The sequence below is a fragment of the Citrus sinensis genome, chromosome 7 (assembly GCF_022201045.2).
Source record: "Citrus sinensis cultivar Valencia sweet orange chromosome 7, DVS_A1.0, whole genome shotgun sequence".
NCBI lineage: Eukaryota > Viridiplantae > Streptophyta > Magnoliopsida > Sapindales > Rutaceae > Citrus > Citrus sinensis.
Window position 1 is genome coordinate 2,003,693 of NC_068562.1, and position 24,164 is coordinate 2,027,856.

The 24,164-nt window shown below is 35.2% G+C and overlaps 5 protein-coding genes across 5 annotated transcripts; 2 read left to right on the forward strand and 3 right to left on the reverse strand.

Annotated features, from left to right (window-relative positions):
- Positions 1-1,303: 1,303 nt before the first annotated feature.
- LOC102615449 (protein HYPER-SENSITIVITY-RELATED 4-like) lies at positions 1,304-3,076 on the reverse strand. Its single transcript, XM_006466779.4, has 2 exons — positions 1,954-3,076; positions 1,304-1,868 (listed from the first exon to the last, which is right to left on the reverse strand). The coding sequence occupies exons 1-2, from the start codon at positions 2,968-2,970 to the stop codon at positions 1,464-1,466; spliced, it is 1,422 nt and encodes a 473-aa protein (XP_006466842.1). The 5' UTR covers positions 2,971-3,076; the 3' UTR covers positions 1,304-1,463.
- A 3,485-nt stretch (positions 3,077-6,561) lies between these two features.
- Positions 6,562-10,164, forward strand: LOC102624171 (abscisic acid 8'-hydroxylase 3-like). The gene is made up of 9 exons (XM_006467086.4): positions 6,562-6,990; positions 7,429-7,753; positions 7,847-7,996; positions 8,072-8,323; positions 9,016-9,102; positions 9,240-9,318; positions 9,539-9,645; positions 9,754-9,872; positions 9,956-10,164. The coding sequence occupies exons 1-9, from the start codon at positions 6,722-6,724 to the stop codon at positions 10,059-10,061; spliced, it is 1,494 nt and encodes a 497-aa protein (XP_006467149.3). The 5' UTR covers positions 6,562-6,721; the 3' UTR covers positions 10,062-10,164.
- Positions 10,165-10,464: 300 nt separating this feature from the next.
- Positions 10,465-14,870, reverse strand: LOC102615176 (toMV susceptible protein tm-1(GCR26)). The gene is made up of 9 exons (XM_006466778.4): positions 14,551-14,870; positions 13,804-14,460; positions 13,346-13,552; positions 12,904-13,119; positions 12,562-12,772; positions 12,016-12,263; positions 11,600-11,778; positions 11,253-11,506; positions 10,465-10,802 (listed from the first exon to the last, which is right to left on the reverse strand). Exons 1-9 carry the CDS (start codon positions 14,674-14,676, stop codon positions 10,651-10,653), a joined length of 2,250 nt encoding a protein of 749 aa, XP_006466841.1. The 5' UTR covers positions 14,677-14,870; the 3' UTR covers positions 10,465-10,650.
- A 2,814-nt stretch (positions 14,871-17,684) lies between these two features.
- On the forward strand, positions 17,685-19,248 carry LOC112498962 (uncharacterized). Its single transcript, XM_052444407.1, has 4 exons — positions 17,685-18,453; positions 18,589-18,668; positions 18,750-18,905; positions 19,156-19,248. Exons 1-4 carry the CDS (start codon positions 17,685-17,687, stop codon positions 19,246-19,248), a joined length of 1,098 nt encoding a protein of 365 aa, XP_052300367.1.
- A 2,229-nt stretch (positions 19,249-21,477) lies between these two features.
- LOC112498961 (uncharacterized) lies at positions 21,478-23,649 on the reverse strand. Its single transcript, XM_025101092.2, has 4 exons — positions 22,559-23,649; positions 22,333-22,479; positions 21,564-21,779; positions 21,478-21,495 (listed from the first exon to the last, which is right to left on the reverse strand). Exons 1-4 carry the CDS (start codon positions 23,264-23,266, stop codon positions 21,478-21,480), a joined length of 1,089 nt encoding a protein of 362 aa, XP_024956860.2. The 5' UTR covers positions 23,267-23,649.
- Between the last annotated feature and the right edge of the window lie 515 nt (positions 23,650-24,164).

A 24,164-nucleotide genomic window follows, 5' to 3' on the forward strand; every position in this document is an offset into this window, starting at 1 on the left:
TAATATTTTTTTTAATCAATAAAAAAATATTATGTTTCTAATAATAACTTTGCCTTTTATATTTAATGAAATTACAATTTTGGATTTATTTTATGTATAAAGATGCTTTTACCCCTATTACATCATGGATGTGCATTTAATCAAATCCATATCCAATCCATCATTTTACGGATTAGTTTGTGGGCTAAAAACTTTTAATCATGTCCTATCAATGAACTAACAAAATTAAAAAAATTAATATAAAAATGATTTTATTACCGATCAAATTTAAAATTAAATAAGATTTAAATAAATTAATTATTTAAATAAAGTTAGAAAGTACATTCAAAGTTTTAAAATATAACACACCAAAAGAAAAAAAAAATCATTTGTTTAGATCAGTACATGAAAATTAACTGCTTAAGAAGCTATATTTTTTATTTTATTATTTTATTTTATATTATTATCAGATAAGACATAATATAGTATTAATGTAACTATATTTTTACTTATTTATTTATTAGTAAGTATAATGCCATATTTACAAGTTTAATTTTTTATTAAATAAATTTTCTTTTGCGAATTCGCTAATTTTTGTGGATTCACAGAAATAAATTCATATCAAATCTACCGACTGCGAATTTTTAAAATTTCAATCAAATCCAATCCATCAATCCACGGATCGGATTTTTACAAATTTGATTTTTATGGATCAAACTGATTGAGCGAATCAGATTAGATTATGAACATCCTTAATTCTTTAGTAGTAAAGTGTTAGAGTACAATATTTATTGCACCTAAATATTATTTTATAATAATATAAGTAGTAAAAAGATAATAACTCTTTTAATAATAAATATAAAAAATGTAGACCATATGATTTTGTAAGTCAACACTAATTATAATACACCCCATTAATTTGTATAATATTATTTATATAAACGTGTTTACTACTCTATTATCTACTATTGTCAAGCAAATGTTGAGTTAATTTATAAGCCTTACACGAAATAATTTTTATCATTTTTTTTAAATTTTTCATTGACCAAAGCAATAAACGCAAAATAAAATATTTGGTATGTGGGTTTATGTTCAAATACCATGAAGTCTAGAAATAGACAATGCAAGAAAAGTCATAACAAAACCATTTAACAAAATCACGCCGTGTGTTCTCTTTTGTGTGTATTAATAAAATTATTTATTATTGGATGAATATATAGAATATGTATCACGTGGTAAGTTTCTATGAACTCACATTGGATTCTAAAATCTAATTAAAAAAAAAGGAAAGAAAACAAAAGACATATATAATATAATAAGTAAGTTAAATTAAAAGACTTATATAATATAATAATTAAGTTAAATTAAACTCGTAGGTTCATCTTATTGTGCAAACCATCATCCAAAATAGTAAAATACAAAAGACTTGAATCTAAAGCCACAGAATATAATTAAATTATATAATTGTGACTTTGATGTTCTTGTTATTGACTTTCAGTTGATTCTTCATGAATCTTTCTGGGTTTTGCGTCTTCATCTTCCTTCCTCTTTACCTTAAGAAACTCAATTAGGCCATTAAGAACAAGTTCAGGATCATCATTCCTCATCAATTGCTCCGCCACTTCTGCTGGGGTAACCTGTGTTGTTGAAATTAACTCCTCAATTTCTTCAAATAATATGTGCTCTTTAATTCCAAGATAATTAGCAGCAAGAAGTTTAAAGCCAGATGGTGTGCAATATGACATGTGAACATGAACGTCCATGCGACCTGGCCTGAGCAATGCTGGGTCTAACTTTTCCTTGTGATTAGTAGTGAACACAATTATCCTTTCATCTCCACAGCTAGACCAAAGTCCATCTATGAAATTCAGAAACCCTGATAGTGTCACCTGGGCGCAGTACCAGTAAATTCAACAAACAATTAATGAACAAAAGCAGAGAACTGCCATTGACAGTGCAGAGAAATAAACTGACCTTATTTTGTTGGATAGGACCTTCCCCTTCTCCTGCAATATCAGCAGGCAACCGATCTTGCAAGTCGATGGTGCAATCTATGTCCTCCACAACCAATATGGAGCGGTTTGCAGTTGCAACAAGCAATGTTCTAAGGTCTGAGTTGCTCCTCAACTCGGTCAGCTCCAGGTCATAAACATCAAAATTGAGATAATTTGCCATTGCAGCAATCAAGCTCGATTTTCCCGTCCCTGGAGGTCCATACAACAAATACCCTCTTTTCCAAGCTTTGCCTACTCTTCTGTAGTAATCTTTCCTCTTCACAAACCTTTCAAGATCCTGCATAATTTTAGTCTTTTGCTCCTGCTCCATGGCAAGTGTTTCAAAGGTTGCAGGATGATCAAGATTCACTGGAATCCACGCGTCCATCCAGTTGCAGTAGAGATTATTATAGTTAACAGTGAGGATTTTGATCGTCTTGCTCTCCTGCTGTACCGACTTTGCTTCTTTCTCAACGCAAGGCAAGTAAGAGCCAATAACGACATCTTTGTATTTCTTAGGGAAGGTAAGCTCGAAATATCTCACCTGGGCTTGAATATTTGTGGAGCTATGATTAAAGCTTCGGGATTCAACTTGTCTGCAAACTAAAACCCACTTAAGTTTGATACCATTAAAGACATCCACAACTTGTTCGTCACTTTCCATGGATATGTTGACATGGTTTTCTTTTTCAAGTTTGCTCACTTTGATTCTTTGCACGGAGGGGGAGGTTTTTTTGCCCAAATAGACTTTGGCAGCTTCATAGATTTGGTTTTTGGCAAGGCCGTCGTGTTCATCAATGACGATCGTGAGTTGAGATGAGAAACGGTTACAGAATTTGCGAAGGCGAAAGTAGAAGTAATCCTGGATTTCATAGGGCAACAAATCTCGGGCTACCGTTCGAGCCAGCATTACTGTAGCGGCAACAGAGGCTGCAGTGGACAAGATAGTTTTTGCTGTGGCTAGTTTGGTCTCAGCAGAAGTAGCGGAGGTGTCCATTTTGGGTGAACTTGAGATTTGATTTTGGCTTAGAATCTTTTTGGCGATTTGGCTTCTATTAGATGCATATACATATATAAACCCCTTGCTTGTAACCAATTTGAGGAATATTGAAATATTTTAACGCAAGCATGATTAATTAATATTGATTCTTTCTAATCTCATGTCACTTAAATATAATTTTTTTTCATTGTATTAAATCATTTGGTATCCGAAGATCACATTGAGTCCCGATTAATCCAGATTTGAGTCGGATAAGACCACTAAAACAGCAAAATTCTCCTAACAAATATTTAACGCAGTTGCATTCCTAAGTCTCGAACCGAGAACCTTGATTAAGTTAGAACAACTCTATACCAGCTGATCTACGTACTTGTTGGTTAATTTCCTTTCATTTGGTTTTTCCCAAGAGAGACTGCGTTGACTTTGAAAACTGATCGATATTTTTTGAATTTTCCAGTGCCACTCATCGACCTTCAATAATGTTATTTGTCAAGTATTCCATTTTGTTTGAATGAGTGTATAATTGGTAGTTGAAAACGCGCCCATGGCTACATGAGTTGTTTCAGCCTCCTAAAGTATTTATGGGGAGTAGAATTTTCTGTGATTAGAGGTGGACATCGCCCATTGACTAGCCTAGAAAATCAAGGAGGCCAATTACTGCTCATTTTGGTCTTTGCGCGTAATTATCGGGTTAGCGCATAGTTTATTAATTTGATTTCCTTTGGTCATGTTGACTCTTAATTCGCGGCCTTGGGACTTCTTACAACTTGGAGATTTCCTCCAGGAATGAAACTCTTTCCAACTACCTTCGCTTTCAGACTTCAGAATGCGATCATTCAATACCGTATGCATTTTCCTCATCTTCCCGACACTGATATCTCCCCTCACGTGACTCCCCTTGAATCTTGATGGTACATTATTTGCGAAAAGATTATATACATTTTGTTCTTAAATTGTCACCAAACAACTTGTACTACTCGAGTTCTTCCTCGATCACTGTTCTTGCCAAGAAATGTGGGCTTCTAGCATCTCACTTTATTCATTGTAAGGCCACTTTACCAGTGAGATTTGAGAAGTTACATTTAACTATCATCCATAGTGTTTCTCTCCCTCTCTTTCTTTCCTTTTATTTTTTTAAGAAAATTATTTAATGATTTTTCACAAAATATTTACTTCTACAGCAATATTTTGTAGATTTTTTTTAGTCGTAAAAATTTTATTCTTCTTAGCTTATTTGCTCACTCTTGGTTTAAAAATCATAAAATGAATGTATTTAATTTAGGGTTTATAAGAAGGGTGCTAAAATTTTGTTAAGAATAACTTAATTTTATAGATGTTTGTGTAAGAATTTTTATCAAAAGAATATATTTAACATACGCTTTTTTGGAGATATATTTTGTTGTTAAATGTAATTTCAATTATAGGCTAAAGTTGTAAATATTGAAAAGGAGTTTCAAGAGGATTTTGGAGGGGGTACCAATAGTCGATCTCTTACATAAATTATTTTCTTAATTATATTCAATATGGCCAATTCATAGCTAATGCCATGACTAATCGTCTTCCCTCGTTTCCAACTGAGCATGTATTGATCAAGTCAGGGATGACCGAGCCCTCAAGAAAAATGCTTTAGCGGAGAGTAGAGACTTGCATTGAGCCCCTACAGAATCTTTTCTCATGAAGGCCTATGGGCTTTTCTGACAACGGCCCAGTGGCTTGTGGATTGATGATTATAAATCCAGGCTCCTGGTGCAACAAAACACATGAAATTGCGTACACATGAAAGCGATGGCACCAGGCTCCGGCTACTTTAAATCACATTTCGAATTGGGAAATTTATAAAAACAACCTAAATTTTTTTATAATTTTTACAATTAGCCCTCCAAAGTTTTTCCTATCATAATTAGCCAAACATAAGGTTTATTCCCCAAATTACCCTTGTCTATCAAACCAAACGCAACTTTTCTTCTCCCTTTTTATCAAACAAAACGTAACCTTGCACTCTTGAATCATCACCGGCAAATGACAACGGTAAACGACGACGGTGAACAGTAAAAGTGAACTCTGATCAAATATAGCTGAATCTATCCGGATCCGACACGATTCTAACAAAATGAAATAGAGCCCAAAACCTAAGTAAGCTAATTGAAAGCTAATTAAAAGGAAATTAATTTTGTAAAAATATTGCGTATTAAATGTTTGATGAAATGTTTCTTAAATTGTTTATACTTTGTTTTTGCATCACCGAGTGTTAAGAGGTGTTTTGTCAACTTGATTTTGTGCAATAAGAGAGTTTCAGTGCGATTGTATGTGGGTGCGACAGGCAACTTCACTTTAAAAAAAAAACTGTAACTTGGTGTAACATGCTGCCTATCGCATAAACTTAGTGCGACATACTGCATGTTGCACCAACTTTATGTTAAAAAAAAAAATGTAACTCGGTGCGACAGGCTACCTGTCGCACCAAGCGCGCGCGATAGGGTCGCTCGCGCTTGTCACCTGGATCATGCGTGACAAGTGCGCTGTCGCATCTGATCAAGCGCAATGCCTCTCGGCACCAAGCCCATGCCAACTTCAATCTTCACCCATGCACCACACCAACAATTTCACCCATGCCATCAACATCACAAACACTTCAATTTTCACTCATCATCCCTAACACAACAAGAAAACTACAACATAAAAGAAGAATAGAAAATAGAACATGCTTCAAAATTTAGGGTTTTTGAACTAACCTTTGATTTGATATCTCGACCGAAATTTTGGTGATGTTGGCTACGAGAGAGAGAGAGGAAGGAGAGAGAGGAAGTTTGGTGAGAATAGGAGGAGTATTTTCGGCACTTGAGAGGATTTTTTACTAATGTTAATAGAAAAAAATTTAGAGGATTAAATATGAAAATTACAAAAAAATTTAAGTTATTTTTATAAATTTCCATTTCAAATTCAACCTCAACATCACCATCTTCCATAATTAATTCAATTGACAAGCAACACTAGTCCAACATTCTTTCTTATCTCTCTCGTTTTTAATGTATACTTGTCGCTTCAACTGCCTCTGCGCTCCTGTGACAAGAATGTTATTATTACTTGTATTCCTTCCTAATGTATAGACGTGACAGTTGGAAGGATAAACCTCTGAGTTTGTTCATAATCCTTAAACTTTTCCGGTGGGTCCTGGAATTGGAATCCTACGCGACATCAACAGTCTCAAGCAAATTCCCTTCCACTGACTCAGAGAGCGGGACCTACAAATTCCTACCACGTACATTATCCTTAATTTCCAGCTAAATGATCAACAATCACATTTTGAGTCATGAAATATATTTTGATTCGCAAATGTACAGGATATCATGTAAGCCCTAGTATTGTATAGTGGCAGGCATGACAAATGCACTCAGGTTGGCCAATTTCAAAATAACTAGTCTACGCCATCATCACTATTGTTATAACAATCGAAATATCACCTCAATTACAACTTTATTTGTGGAACTGATCAAAGTCCAACTAATTTTGGTATAATTAAGCTCATCTCTTCAGACACTGGACAACATTTGATATTAAAGTATAGCTAGTTGTCGTTTACGGAATGAGAATCTCCTTTGTTTTAGTCTAAGCACCAACCCAAAGATTCCTTCATTAAATTATAATGTATTCTCTTTCATAACTCCGGTCTCATTAATCGTCTTCTATCTAGATGTAAAATTTACCATCTAAATATAATAACATTACATGATCAGAATTTTCTGATTTCATGCGTCAAAATTTGGTGAAAAAAAAGCTAACAAAGATGAAGGTGATCCTATCAAACGAAGAGCTGCCCTTCCAAGTGCAAAACTACTATGTTATCATAGTTACTGTATTTTCATTAGGTGTTGCGTTTTTCATATCCAAATCTTGGGGAAGAAAAGCTGAGATCCCTGGACGGCTGGGATTACCTTTCATCGGTGAAACTCTCTCTTTCTTTTCAGCTACTAACAGCACAAAAGGATGCTATAATTTTGTCAAAGTTAGAAGACTGCGGTTAGTGATTCTCCTACTACTTCTATTAGCATCCGATATCTTGGATGCTCGCTGCTTGTTAATTTTGATTCAATTGATCTTAACTTTTTCAGAAGTTTGTTGCTTCACAAATCACAATAGCATAAATCCTTTCGATGCTGGCATATACACTAGAATCTGTGCCGAATAGGAGACGGTTTCACCTGCGCAGCCTGAGACTATTCAACTAGGACTAGCTAGCATATTCACTTACTATTGAAACAAAAATTCAACTATAACATTTTGTTTTATGGATTCCATTCTTTTGACTGAAGCACATCAATATAATAGTATGCATAGTTAATTATGAATATATATTTACAGTCAGTTACAACATCTGATATGGAATGCTTTGGATACACACACACACACACACACACGCATAATTGTTTGGTTGATGCCTGTAATGAAAACTAGCAGGTATGGGAAGTGGTTCAAGACACGGATATTGGGAAAGATACATATGTTTGTACCAAGCACTGAGGGTGCAAAAATGATATTTACTAGTGATTTTGCCAACTTCAACAAGGGATACGTAAAATCAATGGCGGATGCCGTTGGAAAGAATAGCTTGTTGTGCGTGCCGCACGAGAGTCACAAAAGAATCAGGCGTCTTCTATCTGATCCTTTCTCCATGAACTCTTTGTCTAAATTTGTCAAGACTTTTGACAAGATGCTTTCTGAGAGACTCAACAAATTGCAAGAAAGTGGGAAGAGCTTTTCAATACTTGATTTTAGCATGAAGGTACCACAACCCCAGTTGAAATTTGTTCTTGTTGCTTCTTGTGCATTTCTAACAATAACATACTTTAATCTATTGAAAAAATTATCTTTGCAGCTAACATTTGATGCTATGTGCAACATGCTGATGAGTGTCACGGATGATTCTTTGCTTGGTCAGATTGAGAAAGACTGCACAGCCGTTTCGGATGCCATGTTATCTTTCCCCTTTATGATTCCAGGCACAAGATATTATAGAGGCATTAAGGTAATTAAGACAGTACGATAACTGTGCGTTAATCTTCAATGATTAATAATATGAAAAGATTAATTGATTAAACAGGCACGTAGAAGGCTGATGGAAACATTTAGAGGGATGATTGCCAAAAGACGGAGTGGAGAGGAATCATTTGAGGACTTTCTGCAGTCAATGTTGGAGAAAGATTCATGTCCAACAAATGAAAAGCTAAGTGATTCCGAGATCATGGATAATCTATTGACATTGATCATTGCTGGCCAGACCACCACCGCCGCTGCTATGATGTGGAGTGTCAAGTTTCTCCACGACAATAGGGAAGCCCAGCAAAAACTAAGGGTGCTGACAATTTCAAGCCAACTTAGTTTCTTGGTTACTGCAGCTACCATACATACATACACACAACATATATATATATATATATATATATATATATATATATATATATATATATAGAGCGCTTCTCTGCTATGGATGCCCTTATCTTCTAAAATACAAATTTACTATATACACCATATGATATCTTAGTATTCTTATAATTTTTGTTCAATTAACTAATACATCATATGATGTATACAATGAATTTGTATTTTAGAAAATGCGGACATTCGCACTTGAGAATATTGGTAAGAGTTTCCGCACTTTATTGAAGTGTGAGAAAGCTTTACACCATATGATATAATAGTTAATTGAGAATATATATATAGAGTCATGCTCAGGTGCGGACATCAACATGTGAGCACCACAATATACATACATACATATATATATATATATATAGTGCTTTTCTAATTTTGAAATCCGAAAGAAAAGAAATATTTTTTTTAATACACTTAAGAAGTTTTAAATTCTTTTTCGATCAGCAAGTTTATTATACTAATTAATATGATAATTTTATACCACCGATCGGTGGACGACATTAATTTTGCCAGTTGTGGCAATAATGAACATTATGAAATTTTGTGTATATTTTGTATTTTGTGATGGAAGTACAGCTCAATAATGTGAAGATCCCTAACAATAAGTTACAGGAAGAACAACTGGCAATGATAAAAGACAAGGCTGATGGAGCCGCCCTTACCCTTGAAGATGTGAGCAGCATGTCTTATGGGTTAAAGGTTAGACATTCTAAACTGAACAGTTACATGTTCGAGAGAAATATTTCAAGCTATGTTGATCTACATTTTAGATGTCAAATACATAATTCCATATAAAAAGGCATTATCATCCGAGCAACTCTTGCAATGTTCTGCAGGTTGTCAAAGAAACACTAAGAATGTCAAATGTTTTGCTGTGGTATCCCCGTGTTGCACTTAATGACTGCACAATTGATGGCAAGTCACTTTAATGCTTTAAAGACTAAACTCAATTAAGGGCTTGTTTGGATTGAGGCGCCGTGACATTTAGGTTTTAAATTTTATTCGTTGTCAAAATCCAAATACTAGCTATCAAAGTTAAGTGGGTGGAACGTGGTAGATACGCTTCCTTTCTTCAGAAGAACCTGAAAATGAAAAAGCCATTATTGTTGCTTGATTGTCTATGTTGTGATTGCAGGTTTTGAAATAAAAAAAGGATGGCACGTTAACATTGATGCAGCTTATATACACTACGACCCAGCTTTATACAAGGACCCTGAGCAATTTAACCCTTCGAGATTTGAGGTAAGTGGCTTTATTTTTTTATTCTTTTTTTCTTAATATTCGAAGTTTCTAACAGTTACAGAAGTATTTGGCGCAAGAGTTGAATATATCCAATCTTATTGTCTCCAGGAAATGCAGAAATCCTACAGTTTCATACCGTTTGGATCAGGACCAAGGACATGCTTAGGAATGAATATGGCAAAAGTAACAATGTTGATCTTTTTACACCGGCTGACGAGTGGTTACCTGTGAGTTATCTTTCACTGCAACTAAAAACCTTCTAACTCTAACCGAGGATAAAAGTCTCACTCACTCACTTCCCAATGTGTAGGTGGACAGTGGATGATCCAGATCTTAGCCTGGAAAAGAAGTCGCATATTCCTCGGCTGAGGAGTGGCTGTCCCATAACCCTAAAGCCCTTGAACAAGAGCAAATAAGCAAGAATGGTAAACAAGAGCAAATGAGCAAGAATAGCTTCAGATAATTATGCCACCATATGACAGTGCAAAAATGCCGGGCATCATTCAGAAATCAGATATATAGCAGAGCCGCTGGTTGAGGAAACCTGTAATGGCTTTAAATAAGTACTTCTTACCAAGGTAAAGAGCAGATCATCTGAAGATCTATTTCTGAATACATGCACCATTAGGGCTCCATCTATTTGATAAATGATAATCAATAAAGTATTAAGAGCAAAAATATTTAATCTGGTTGTAAAATTTAATGTGATTTCCTTGTTATTGATAGAGCCATCCATATAATCACAGGGCCTGTGGTTAGACTGGAATATTGTTTTTGTCCTGTTATCATATGTCATGCTTAGTAAAATGGCAAAGCCTGTCCAAATCAATCAGCATTATTCTCTATAAATCACAATGCCTTGACACTGTTCTTATCAAGTACATAATTCATGTAATACAAATACAACATGATAAACCAAAATGGGAAAAATCAAACAAAGAGGAAAATAGGGAGAGAAGATAAACATAAACTAGGAGGACTCACGACAAATGGAGATTTCAAAGTTTACTTGATAGAAATTGATTTGTACTGGCGCATTGTGCTAGTTATCGCCTGTTCAACTGGTAGCCTCTCCATACTTGATGCACCGTAAAACCCATGTACTCCCTTGGTTCTCTTCAGTATGAACTCTGCCTCACTAGGACTAGATATAGGGCCTGTAATTTGCAACAGAAATCGCAGGTTGTTACATTATTCGATATCAAATGTACATATAATTCAGGTGTTGAAGGTAAATAGAGTACAAGAATTAAAAGGAAAAAACTATAACTCAAGGATTCAAGATTTCAAGTCAAAATGCACGCAAAGGAGCTGAAATTCCGGTCATATTATTGAAAAAGCTTAGCAAGATGAATATGCTTAAGCGAAAGCTATAAAGAGAACAAGGCAAATAAGAGAGAACTTGAAAATCTACAGTTGATAAGGCTCTCATCCAAAAGTTGCACAATGGCTTTGTGTACAATGACAACCAATTAATTCATGGCTTCAATAATGATACAAAAGATGTTTAATATCTCAGGATTTGACATCAATGAATTGTATTTATAAATTCACAAATTCAGAGAAACATAATTTGCACTAAGAAACAAGAGGCTTCCAAAATGTACCTCCATGGCAGAGAACGATAGCATTGGGATTGATCCTATGTGCAGCATCTGCTATAGCTTGAACACGATCAACACTTTCATCCAATGAGAGAGCTGTTTTTGCACCTATGGACCCAGAAGTAGTTAACCCCATATGAGCCACTATGATATCAGCACCAGCTTTAGCCATCTTCACAGCTTCACCTTCGTTGAAGGCATATGGGGTTGTCAAAAGACCCATCTTATGTGCTTTGTCAATCATCTCAACCTCCAATCTGATAATTAGGGAAGGAAAATTCTAGCTGTAAGAGGCATGATAAATTATTTTACAACAAGAATATGAATAAAACATACTGTTTACAGCTTACCCATATCCCATTCCTGTCTCTTCCAGATTTTGTCTAAAATTACCGTCAAACAGCCCAACAGTTGGAAAATTTTGCACACCAAAGAACCCAATTGACTCCAACTGCTTCAAGAAGTAATCCACCCGGCGAAAAGGATCCGTTCCACATACGCCAGCAAGAACCGGTACCTCCTTGACCACCTACAATTTGTTGTGTGACTTCCATTAATAAGAAATGTCTGATAAGGGATTTGAAATCTGAAAACAGCACAATATCACCTCACTGGGAAAATTAAAAAGAGATGATAATTAACAAACAAATGAAGTTCAAAGATAAATAATTTTGACGTATTCAACTATGCACTTGTATGTGTCCCCCTGTGAACAAGGGTACATGAAGATAGATAGGCCACAAGTCCCTGAATAATGGGAGCTTACAGGCAGCACTTCATTGGCCATTTCAAGAACAACTGCATTTGCATCAGCAAAAGGCAACAAGCCTGCTAAGGAGCCCCTTCCCGCCATGCGAAAGCGTCCTGAGTTGTACAATACTATCAGATCAACACCACCAGCTTCCTCAAACTTTGCTGATATTCCTGTCCCAGCACCAGCCCCAATTATGGGTAATCCTTTATCCATTTGATATTTCAGTTTCGACAATATTGCCTGAGTCCTTCGCAAAGTTTCTGTCACACATAGAGTTCATTACTGGTTAGGAGTGTCTGCGTTGACATACTGCATCCACCATCTAACTCCACAATTGAAAAGAATTTTATGTTGTTTTTATTCTCCATTTGTTAATTTTGACCAAAGGTAAATCTGTATCATATCAAATTAAATATGATTAGAGCTACAAAAGCTGGAGCTGTATATAGTAACTTATACTATCTTAAGGCTTCATTAAGATAAGTTCTCTTTCTCAAATAAAAATAAATTCATTGAGCTAATGTAATATTTTGTTTGGAAAAGTTATTATAATGTAACCTGGTCTGGCATCAGGGAAGTTGCTTGGGCTGTAGCATATGGTCCCATGGCTTGAGCTATATATGTTAGAAACAGAATCTTCATGGCGTTCACAAGAGACACGATGGGCAGAACTGAAAGCCATAAGATTCTTCCCACTAATTTCTAAAAATGAATCAACCAAAGCATCCGCAAACTCAGAGTCATTGATATTATGGGGGTATACCTTTACCTGTATAATGCATACATTAAATAAATAAAGACCATGAAAATGGATAACACATGAAATAATGTAGAACATAAAATCCAATAAAGAAAGAAGGTAGGGATTGTGATACAACATTTGATGAGCAATAATGACACCTGCCGATCTTTATTTGTCTGAATAAGAGTCCGTAGTTCACTTATAAGTGTGCCAGTTGCCTCAGGATCATAAAATGGCTTCCCTGGTGCATCCAAGGCTGAGATACCATTCTGCGGCAAGCAAAGACGAATCTTTGATGATGATTGATTCAGTTTATTTGCAATAAACGCAGCAAACTTCTTGTTCTCATCCACAGTGGTCCGCATGAGTGAGACCTGCAAAGGCAAGCATTACATATCAAAATTACAGAAGGCAAACTATCCTATCTATCTTAAGATTGTCAACCCAAGAAACACAAATTATAACTTTGCTCTGTTTAGACTCCAGATCAGAAAAAAGGGAAAAATGAAATCACTACCATTGCAGTCAGAGAAAACCCAACTCATATGCTAGGCAATGCCATACAAATTATAAGAGAGATTTAAATTTGAGATTCATTACCTGTTGATTATGTACATGAATCTTCCGTCGTTGAAACTTCGAAGGTATGGTGTCTTTAGCTCCAAAGTTCACCATGTCCAAGGCACCCACACTCAGCACTAAAGGAATCTTCTTCTCTATGGTCGCATCAAATCGGGAACTGTCACATGCCATAACACCACCAACTACGTAATCTGCAACCTCAGTAGTTGTGATGTCCAATACACCCTTTATGAAATTAAATTAACATTATTCAGGACTAATGAATTTAAATTAGCTGGTACACCAGCTTGACTCATACCAAACTTAGGTAGAAATTCCAGAAGGAAGATACAACACACAACCATAAATAAATTGAGGTGGTAAGTTATTACATTAAGGTGTGGCGTTAAATGTAAACATAAAATCTAATCCACAACTTGAGATAAACCATGCATGTTCATCACTATTAAACACTTGTAGTGTAAATTGTAAAATACCTGTATGAAGCCCTCTTTAACCAAAGCCTCCATAGCCCTGCCCCCAACTCCAGTGGCATGAAAAACCATAGTCTCATAACCTTCTTTTTCCAATCTTTCTTTCACAGCATTTACACATGGAGTTGTAACCCCAAACATGGTTATTCCAACAGTACATTTTTCTTTACTAGCGCCGAAATCTCTCAACCTCTCTAGTCTCCCTACCACCATTCCAGCAAAAGCAGCTCCAGCATTCGCAAATACTACCCTACTAACGCTGTTAATCCCACAAACATCCACTACTGATGGAATCAAAATCAAGTCAGAGGTTCCAATATAAGGCTCAGTCTGACCGCTGGCAACAGTTGACACGATGACCTTTGGTAAACCAATGGGCAGAGATTTAAAAGCAGATGATATGAGAGATGTACCTCCACTGCCTCCCAGGCCAATGACTCCAGCAAGAACTTGATCCTCGATAGCTATTTGAAGAAAATTCTCAAGAGCTTTACTCATAAAGCTAATAGCTTTACCTCTATCATCATCTAGCTCATCTGGAATTTTCCCATTGGACTCAGGTAAGCAAGAAAGCACAGCCTTTCTCTTCACAAACTTAAAATCCCCCACATTCTCTGTTTCTTTTCCACTAACAGACACATCAACCACCACAACGTCCACCTGTTTTCAACAATTAAGAATTTTTATTTTGGTTACAGTCAACTTTAGAACAATTATTAAATGTAATGAACGCATACCAACAAATGTTACCTTGGAAGAGGAGTTGTTGGAGAAGGTGGCAAGATTGGATCGAACAGATCCAGAAAGAAACTGAAGCTCCTCCAATTTTGTATCGGCAGTTCCGATACAGAAAACTCTGGGAATTTTATCGGCCATTTGTTTTAGTATCTTCGTTTAGTTTACTTGATCTGGAATTGGTTGATCATAAAATAAAAAAGTTTTGGCAAATTATCTACAGGGAGGTGCAAGTAGTAGGTAATATTCTACATCGTGTACTAACCACAACTGCTAATATAGTTTATAGGAGGGAGGAGTTTAGGAGTCAAATGTCATTAAGTCATAACAATAACAACTCACCCAGAAGGGGGTTTTTTATTTAAATGCCCCCAATTCACCTTCAAATACCAAATTTATATCCTATTACATACATATACCCCATGAAGATAGGAAAAGTCAAAAATAACCTTAAAAAACCAAGAATTCACATCTTTTTTCCCCCCATGGCTTCTCTTTTTCGGACTTCTCTCACCATTCTCTATTTTTCTTCTCAACATTTCCCTCTTTATTTTCTTCTCTTCTCGCCATTTTCCCTCTTTGACAGTTTCCTTCGATCTCTCCATTTCATTATTTGATAGTTTCCTTACTTGACTTTAGCTCCAATATAAAGGTTTTTGATAAAAATAAACAGTTAAGAAGGTGCATTATCAAGGTATGTTTGAAATACATTCTATTTATATGGTTATGTTTTGATTTCATTTCATTATAAGTATTCTTGCTAATGATTTATGAATTTTAGTAGTACATTATTTATTTTTTGTGCTTGCACACACACACTATTTCATAGAATGTATGGATTTAAGACTACATTTAAGTTTTGAGTGATTGAAGAATCAGTGCAGGAAGAAGTCGGGTACGAAGTCGGGTAAATCGAGAATTTAGTCCAGTAAGAATTGGAGATAAGTAAGTCGAGTATATGGTCGGGTAAGAAGTCGAGTAAGAATATTAAATGAGTCGAGTAAGCATATTAAATAAGTCGAGTATATGGTCGGGTAAAAAGTCGAGTAAGAATATTAAATGAGTCGAGTAAGCATATTAAATAAGTCGAGTATATGGTCGGGTAAAAAGTCGAGTAAGAATATTAAATGAGTCGAGTAAGCATATTAAATAAGTCGAGTATATGGTCGGGTAAGAAGTCGAGTAAGAATATTAAATGAGTCGAGTAAGCATATTAAATAAGTCGAGTATATGGTCGGGTAAGAAGTCGAGTAAGAATATTAAATGAGTAGAGTAAGCATATTAAATAAGTCGAGTATTAATGGTCAAGTAATAAGTCGGGTAAGTACATTGAGTTGAGTATTAATATTTTTAAAGAAGTCAAGTATGGAGTCTGGTAAGTTGAGCATTCAATCGAGTAAGAAATGAAGGCAATTGAATAAGTCGAGTATTTAGTCCAGTATAAAGTCGGGTATAAAGTCTGGTAAGTTGACCATTTAGTCGAGTAAGAAGTTAAGGCAATTGAATAAGTCGAGTATCTAGTCGAGTACAAAGTCGAGTATGAAGTCTGGTAAGTTGAGCATTCATTCGAGTAAGAAGTAAATGCATTGAATAAGTCGAGTATGTAGTCCAGTACAAAGTCCGGTATGAAGTCTGGTAAGTTAAGCATTCAGTCGAGTAAGAAGTGAATGCATTGAATAAGTCGAGTATCTAGTCGAGTACTAAGTCAGGAATGAAGTCTGGTAAGTTGAGCATTTAGTCGAGTAAGAAATGAAGACAATTGAATAAGTCGAGTATTTAGTCGAGCGCGAAGTCGAGTAAGTGGATTGAATAAGTATAGTAAGAAGTCGGGTAAGTCGAGAATTTTGATGAGTAAGAAATGAGTTGAGTAAGTCAAGTAAGAAGTCGAGTTAGTGTGTTGAATGTCGAGTAATAAGTCGAGTAATAAGGTCGAGTAAGTCACTAGATCCATATTTTTTGTACTAAAATTTTTCTAATGATGGTAGTGTCTTCACTCATTAATGGCAATTGTACGTGTTCCTATATTGTATAATGGTGAATGGACTCAGGAAAATGGTGAATATAGATTTACCGGTACTCAGATACGGGGTATTAAAGTACCACATTCAACTACACTTGAGCAACTTGTCGAAAAAGTGGCAGAAGTGATTTCTATTGATCTTTCTGAATTTGTTATTAGCATGAAGTTCAAGTTCAAAACATCGTCAGAGCCTTTGCCACCTATGGAAATTTTGAATGATTGTGATGTAGAATTTTTTTTGGAAGAAGCTAATAGCGGTTTCAGAAATCCTCTATGCATCACTTATGAACGTAGAGTAAATATTATCGAGCGTAATGGCGATATAAGGGCAGAGAATAGTCCACCTGCAAGACACCTTTCTTGGGAGGAGAGTCACTATTATCCAACCGTTGATTTATCAGCTTCCTAACCTGAAGTTGACAGAGTTAGAATAGAAGATGATATTTTTATTCCTCATCCAACAGAGGTCTATCTTGATGTCGAAGACAGAATGGTACCGGATATTGAAGCACGAACTGTCCATCTTGATGCCGAAGACATGACACTACCGAATATTGAAGCAAGAACTGATAGTCCACCGGTGTTGACCATAATTCAGCCACGGTGTAGTAACAACTATTTGCCGAGACTTGGTTTGCTGGCTAGTAGTAATTCAATAAGCACAAATGAATCGTTCGTTAGTGTTGATAATTTAGCATCAAATGAAGTTGGTGATGATAGCGATGGATTTATGGAAAGACAACAATTTTGTTCCAAAGAGGTCTTGCAAGGCAAGCTCAGTGCATATGCTATAGCAAGAAATTTTGAATATAAAACCTTTAAGTCTGGTAAGAATCTACTTGTTGTCACTTGCGTGGATAAAAACTGTAAATGGCGTCTTCGTGCTGTTAAGGTCAATAATTGTGGTATGTTCGAAATTAGGAAGTATTGCCATGTACATTCTTGTTCCCATGATGTTTCGAAGAAAGATCATCGCCAAGCTTCTACGAAACTAATTGCCCAAAATATTCAGTTTAAGTATGATGGTTCATCTTCTTCATATAGGGCTGCAAACATTAGGCAGGATTTTCAACAATAATATGGTTACGATATAAGTTATCACAAAGCATGGAGAGCAAGGGAATGTGCAATGCAAATTGTTCGAGGTTCACCTGAAGAGTCTTACAAATTGCTTCCACAATATATGGCAATGCTTGAGAAAAAGAATCTTGGGGCTCGAACTTTCCTTGAGATTGATAACATAAATCACTTCAAGTATTTCTTCATGGCAATAGGTAGTTCTTTTAGGGGATTTTCTTCTTCCATTAGGCCAGTTATTGCAGTTGATGGTACCTTTTTCAAAGGAAAATATAAAGGAACTATGTTCATTGCCATATGCAAGGATGGTAACAATCAGATTTATCCATTAGCTTTCGGTGTCGGTGATAGTGAGAACGATGCATCTTGGTTGTGGTTTTTCACAAAGTTGAGGGAATCAATTGGGGAAGTTGAAAATTTAGTTTTCATTTCTGACCGCCATCCAAGTATTAAGAAATCTGTATCTACTGTGTTCCCGAATGCAACCTATGGAGTTTGTACATACCACTTAAAGCAAAACCTTAGGACTCACTTTAAAGATGTTGATGTTGGTGGTATATTTGAAGCGGCTTTAAAAGTTTATCGACTAACACACTTCACATATTATATGAATGAGATATACAAGGTCAGCGAAGCAGTTGGAAAGTATCTTGAGGAGGCAGGAATTGATAAGTGGGCATGTTCGCACTTTGATGGACGACGTTACAGTATTATGAATACCAATATTGCTGAATGCATGAATGGAATTTTAAAATCTGATCGATTGTTACCTATTCATAAACTAATGGATGGGATAATTGACAAACTACGAGAGTGGTTTTGTAAGCGTCGTGAAGAGGCTGCGGCTACAAATAGTCGACTGACAAAATGAGCAGATAAGGTAGTGAGAAGTAGACAAATTGCCTCTCAAAATTTTCGAGTGATCAACTTAAATCTATATGAATTTATTGTTAAAGATGGTGATCTTGATGGGCATGTGAACATGTTAGAGAAAACTTGCACTTGTCGGGAATTCCAACTTGAACAATTACCATGTGTACATGCTGTGGCGATGTGTAGGCATCGGGATTTTTCAATCTATGATTACTGCTCCCATTACTATTCAAGTGATGCATAGGTGTTAGCATATTCTGAGACTATTTATCCTGTTGGTCCTCAAGAGGGGTGGGATGTTTCTGGTGATGTATGTGCCCGCGAAGTACATCCTCCTCAAGAAAAGCGGTCAAGTGGGCGTCCAAAAAATAATAGAATACCATCTAGGGGTGAGGAAAAGGTGCCTCGTAAATGCAGTCGGTGTGGTGGTCGTGGACACAATCGACTCAAATGCATGACGCCAATGTCGTTACATGAGTGATACCTTGTTTTAAATTTATATGCAATGTAAATATCTCAATTCTTGGTATTCATTTATGTTTTATTTATTTCGTTAATGTTGTTTAAATATGTACTAAATTTAACATTATGTGTACAGGGCTTGACGAAGGATTTAGCTTGTATGTTGTCTTTAAATGGTGGCATCGTAGATTTTTGGGTTATGGCTTGAGTTCTTGGAGCAATTAAAGGACTATGCTAAGTCATTGTATAAGGATTTTCGTATTGAAATTGCAGAAGGATGAATTTACTAGTTGCTATTTAATGTTTCCTGGATAAAGATTAATTTACTAGTTGTTATTTACTAGTTGAAATTGTATAAGGATGAAATACAATTGTATTTAATGTTTCCTGGATAATTTAAAGTTGTTACAGATACTATTTCATGGTCAGTTATTACAGATAATATTTAGTAGCTATTACATTTTTTGATAGATGATTACATATTAATACAATCAAAGTCGAGTATTCTCGACTTTGAACCCGACTTTTATATTATAGTCGAGTATTCTCGAGCTCAATCCCGACTGCACTGAAAAAAGTCAAGTATTTTCTGTTATTTACCCGACTTCGATGAAAGTCGAGTATTCTCGACCTCATACCCGACTTTGATGAAATAAGTTGATTTTTCATTCAATCTGACGTAATGTTACATTAAAAGCCGAGTATTCTCGACCTCATACCCGACTTTGATGAGTCGAGAATTTTCATTCAATCTGACATAATGTTACTTTAAAAGCCGAGTATTCTCGACCTCATACCCGACTTTGATGAGAGGAGAATTTTCGTTCAATGTTAGAGAATATTGCAATATAAGTCGAGTTTTCTCGACTATTTACCTGACTTCGATGAGGAGAAATTTTATGTCATGTTAGGCAATATTACACTAAAAGTCGAGTTTTCTCGACTGTTTACCCGACTTCGATGAGGAGAAATTTTGTTCAATGTTAGGCAAGATTACATTAAAAGCTGAGTATTCCCGACTATTTTCCTAACTTTGCTGAAGGAAGTCAAGAGTTAAGTCAATCAGAGGAGAATTTTTTAGGCAAACATACATTGAAGTATGGGAATCAAAATACCAGACTTTGATGAAATAAGTTGAGTATACTCGACTCTTTAGCCGACCTACATAAAAAAGTATAAAATTTCTTAGGAGACTTAATACTGACTAAATAATAACAAAACCCAAAATATTTAACTTATTCACACATTTACAACAATACAAGTCAGTTCATAAGGTTTTGATTAACATTATCCCAAAAGTTAAACTACAAACTAATACGAAGTCGAGTATTCTTGATTATCCAAAACAATGAACTTCTTGTCATCATCAATCACACTCCTCTATCAACTTCTTGTCAGAAAACAATCTTGTTGCCACTTGTTTTCGGTATGAGTTAATGCCTGCTTCTGTACGAACGTCATATGGAATGTCTAGACCATATACAAGTGCCTCCAAATAAAACATAACAAAAACCCCACAATCATTGCTGCAAGAGATAAATATAAAGTGATAGTTATTTGATATTACATAACTCAAGAGATAATATAAGAGAGGCAACAATATTTCTTACTTGTTTTTTTGTTGTGGGATGTCTGAAACTCGCACAGCCTTCCACTTACGAGTTAGAGAATTATTATCAGAATGTGAAGTATACCATGAGATCCTATCTAGAATCAATGGCATCATAACTACAAACGGCAATAATTCCTTCTCAAATGCACTGTCATTCATATAATCTAACATGAAGTGATACACAAAAATTATCTCCTTTTGAAAGTCAAACTGTGCTAGTGCCCAATGATCTTGCTTAGGATGAAGCGGAATATATACCTACAAAAAAAACCATGTAAACCACTAAATGGAGAAAAAAAACTATAGTCAACATGTCAAATAAATATAAGCAACTTACTTTGGAAACATCTTTCCAATGAACAGCACAGTTAAGTTTTTCACCCTTGGCATAATCAACGACATAATTAGTAGCATTATTTGTCCATACTTTTTCAGGGTTGATCACGTAAACTGATGATCATGTGCAAGTTACTTTGGAAACATCACGTAAACTGCGGTTTGATGATCATGTGCAAGTGGCTGTATTACGGATAAATACAATCAAATTTATAATTTTGTACATAATTACTGGCAAGTGAATTCAACACAAATTGAATTTAATATTACGAACCTGATCATCTATTTTATCATGGTCTACATGAGAAGCCACTGAGATATGAGGATCATGTGCAGGTAGCTGTATTACAGATAAATATAACATAATTTAGAATTCTTTACATAATAGTAACCAACTGAATTTAACTTCAACTAGATTTAATATTACAAACCTGAACATCCATTTTATCTATGACTACATCAGAAGCCACTGAGGTAGGAGGATCATGTGCAGGTGGCTGTATTATGAATAAATATAACAAAATTAGAATTCGCTCGTAATTATTGTCGACTGAATTTAATTTCAATTTTTTCTAAGCCACTAAAGTAAATGTAAAAATATATAAAAAAATAAAAATTGCTTCTAAAAGTGTTTAAAATGTTGCAAACCTCATCAGTGGGACTATCTTTGGCTGCATTAAAAGATGCTAGAAACTTCTCGAGTAACTTCGTCGTTCTCCATAAGTCTTTTGTAATGTTGTCAAGCTTTGCTTCCAACACATCAATCTTTTGCACCTTTTCCTCGATTTTGCTTAATCTGTCATAAATTTTCTGAAATGTTGGAGCAACATGATCGCCTATGGAGACACGATAAGACGGAGTGACCTACGAACATGTTTTAAGATATACTGCTAAGTTAATTTCATAAATAAAAATCTCAAAATGTCTTTAAACAAATCAACTAACTTACATTTTTGCTTGTTTTTTCATGGAACGGTGTTGTCCTCTGAAAAGTAGGTGCATTACGTGGCGAAGGAAAAAATCCTGGGGAGGGTGCATTGAATGGTGTGTGTGAAATATCATCAGTGATGGTTGCATGCCTATCATCCATTACAACATCAACTTGCTGCTGCATTTGCACATTTGAATGTGCAGAATTTGGTTTGTTGTTAGGCTCATCACCACTCACAGCATTGAGTTTGCCAAGCTCTTACTTCCACTCAATTTCCGAAGCCAAGAACCATTGCATGTAATGTTGTGCAATCTCATTACTTCCATCACTTCCGGTGGCATGCAATGTTGTCGCTACAGTAAACTATATAATATAGATGTTAATTAAATTATACCAAGAAGGTACTAATGCTTTAACTAAATAACTCAAGTTAAACTAAATAATTCATGTTAATGGTTCGCACTTAAATAAGAATGAAACACTTACGGTGTTTTCCTCTTTCAAGGCTTTATTAATTACATCAGCCATAATCTTGTTCTTACAGAACCACTTAAGAATTCTTGGAACCTTTAAATCACCCTTTTCGGTTGTAAATTTTTGGCCGAATTCAGAAATGACCTCGTATGTCCACACCTGCAATATTACAACACTACATCAATATCATATAAAATTCATGTATTTATTATAAAAATAAATAAATAAGCATTCTCACCTGAAACGCAAATGGAAAACCATAAAGGCTGTATTTCTCTTCTGTGTTTGGATCTAATGAACCAATTCTTTTGCTTCTCCTTGTAACTGTGTTCTTCAAGCTTAACATTGTTGCCTCAAATGACAAGCGGCCCCATGGATAATTATTAAATTCTTTAAAGTTGTCTAATAGACGAATATGGAGGTCATCAATCTTATTCTTGGGCTCCTTTCCTAGCAACACAGACTCCAAGAAATATAGCATGGCGAACTTAACCATCAAGGTATCATCATTGGACTGGGCTGTTGAAAAAGCTTTCTGTAATTGTTTTTGAGTAAATTCATGATTGCCCCCCATGAACACATCACATATACTATCAGTATTGTCTTTCTCATGTACTAGAAGATCATGTTCTTTATGGCATTTCAATCCCGTAATTAAGGCAAACTCAAGCATAGAAAATCTGCACTCTTTTTGTCCTATTTTGAAGTACATTGCCTTATCAGTTGATCTCACATATCGTAATAATAATGCATGAACAATTTGGCCAGCGAATTTTAGATCTTGAAGGTACACAAAATGACCAAAGCATGTTTCCTTAAACACTTCATATTGTTGCTCTATGAGACGTTGCTTTATAAGTGAAAGTGCCTTTAGTGATGACATATTAGACACTTTTACTAAAACCGCCTTCTGATCGTCGTTATCTAAATTATCATCGGATGACATGGTTTTTTTTTGTATATAGTCCAGAACCTACAGGATCAAGTAAAAAGTTTTATCTAGAGGTTAAATGAGTTATAAACTAATCATATGAAGCATGATAGTAAACAATTCAAATGTTATTAGGCTAATAACATGCCAACAACTATTTTCCAGCTCATAATTGAACTCTAACCCTGATTTTAGAACACAACACATATAGATTCTTACACTACAATCCTTAATTTCATAAATTTACAGAACAATATGTTTATAACAAAATTCAAAACAATAATCAATAAAAGGCAGATCCAATGAACACAATCAAATAACCTTTAAAATTGAATCATAATGTTTCAAAACTAAACACATCCTTTCTCCAACCGCAAAGCAAAAATTGGGAAAATTAACCCACATTATTCTTTAATCAACTTTTCTTTAACCACATTGTTGCCAAATCTTAATTGTTGCACTCAAAAAAAAAAAAAGAATACAAAATCCATAGAGGAAATAAAATAAATTTGAAGTTCTTCAAATTAAAATATGTTGTCTAACATTTATTTTTGTATGTCTTTTCGTGATATATTGTATTACATTGTTTATGTTATACTTCTAATTCTTTCCATTTTCAGTAATCCCATAAATTATACCCAATTCACTAAATCACTTACTATTTTCAAGCAAAACCCTAAAATTTTTCTTTCAATATTTGTAGGAGAAAGAAGAAAATGAAAATTGCTTACCTAGTAACCAATGACGGAGGCAAGACAAGGTGGTGGTGACACAGCTGAGGCGATGGTGATAGCTGAAGTGCATAATGGGTAGAGAGCCGCTTGTTCTTCAAGGAGTTTTCTCTCTTATTTTGTTTACTCGACTTTGTGATTTTGGGTGGGAATCGATTCTGTTTTGTTGGCTTTTATTAAGG

Coding starts and splice junctions, on each gene's coding strand:
- LOC112498961 (XM_025101092.2), bottom strand. CDS start 23,266: ATGTCATCCGATGATAATTTAGATAACGACGATCAGAAGGCGGTTTTA. Junction 22,480..22,558: donor GTTTTCCATTTGCGTTTCAG/GTGAGAATGCTT, acceptor GTAATATTGCAG/GTGTGGACATACGAGGTCAT. Junction 21,780..22,332: donor CCTTGAAAGAGGAAAACACC/GTAAGTGTTTCA, acceptor ACATGTTCGTAG/GTCACTCCGTCTTATCGTGT.
- LOC102615449 (XM_006466779.4), bottom strand. CDS start 2,970: ATGGACACCTCCGCTACTTCTGCTGAGACCAAACTAGCCACAGCAAAA. Junction 1,869..1,953: donor GTCCTATCCAACAAAATAAG/GTCAGTTTATTT, acceptor TACTGCGCCCAG/GTGACACTATCAGGGTTTCT.
- LOC102624171 (XM_006467086.4), top strand. CDS start 6,722: ATGCGTCAAAATTTGGTGAAAAAAAAGCTAACAAAGATGAAGGTGATC. Junction 7,754..7,846: donor TACTTGATTTTAGCATGAAG/GTACCACAACCC, acceptor TTATCTTTGCAG/CTAACATTTGATGCTATGTG. Junction 9,873..9,955: donor CGGCTGACGAGTGGTTACCT/GTGAGTTATCTT, acceptor CCCAATGTGTAG/GTGGACAGTGGATGATCCAG.
- LOC112498962 (XM_052444407.1), top strand. CDS start 17,685: ATGCAAATTGTTCGAGGTTCACCTGAAGAGTCTTACAAATTGCTTCCA. Junction 18,454..18,588: donor CAAACTACGAGAGTGGTTTT/GTAAGCGTCGTG, acceptor TTATTGTTAAAG/ATGGTGATCTTGATGGGCAT. Junction 18,669..18,749: donor AACTTGAACAATTACCATGT/GTACATGCTGTG, acceptor AGTGATGCATAG/GTGTTAGCATATTCTGAGAC.
- LOC102615176 (XM_006466778.4), bottom strand. CDS start 14,676: ATGGCCGATAAAATTCCCAGAGTTTTCTGTATCGGAACTGCCGATACA. Junction 13,553..13,803: donor TTAAAGAGGGCTTCATACAG/GTATTTTACAAT, acceptor AATTTCATAAAG/GGTGTATTGGACATCACAAC. Junction 11,779..12,015: donor TGGCCAATGAAGTGCTGCCT/GTAAGCTCCCAT, acceptor AACAAATTGTAG/GTGGTCAAGGAGGTACCGGT.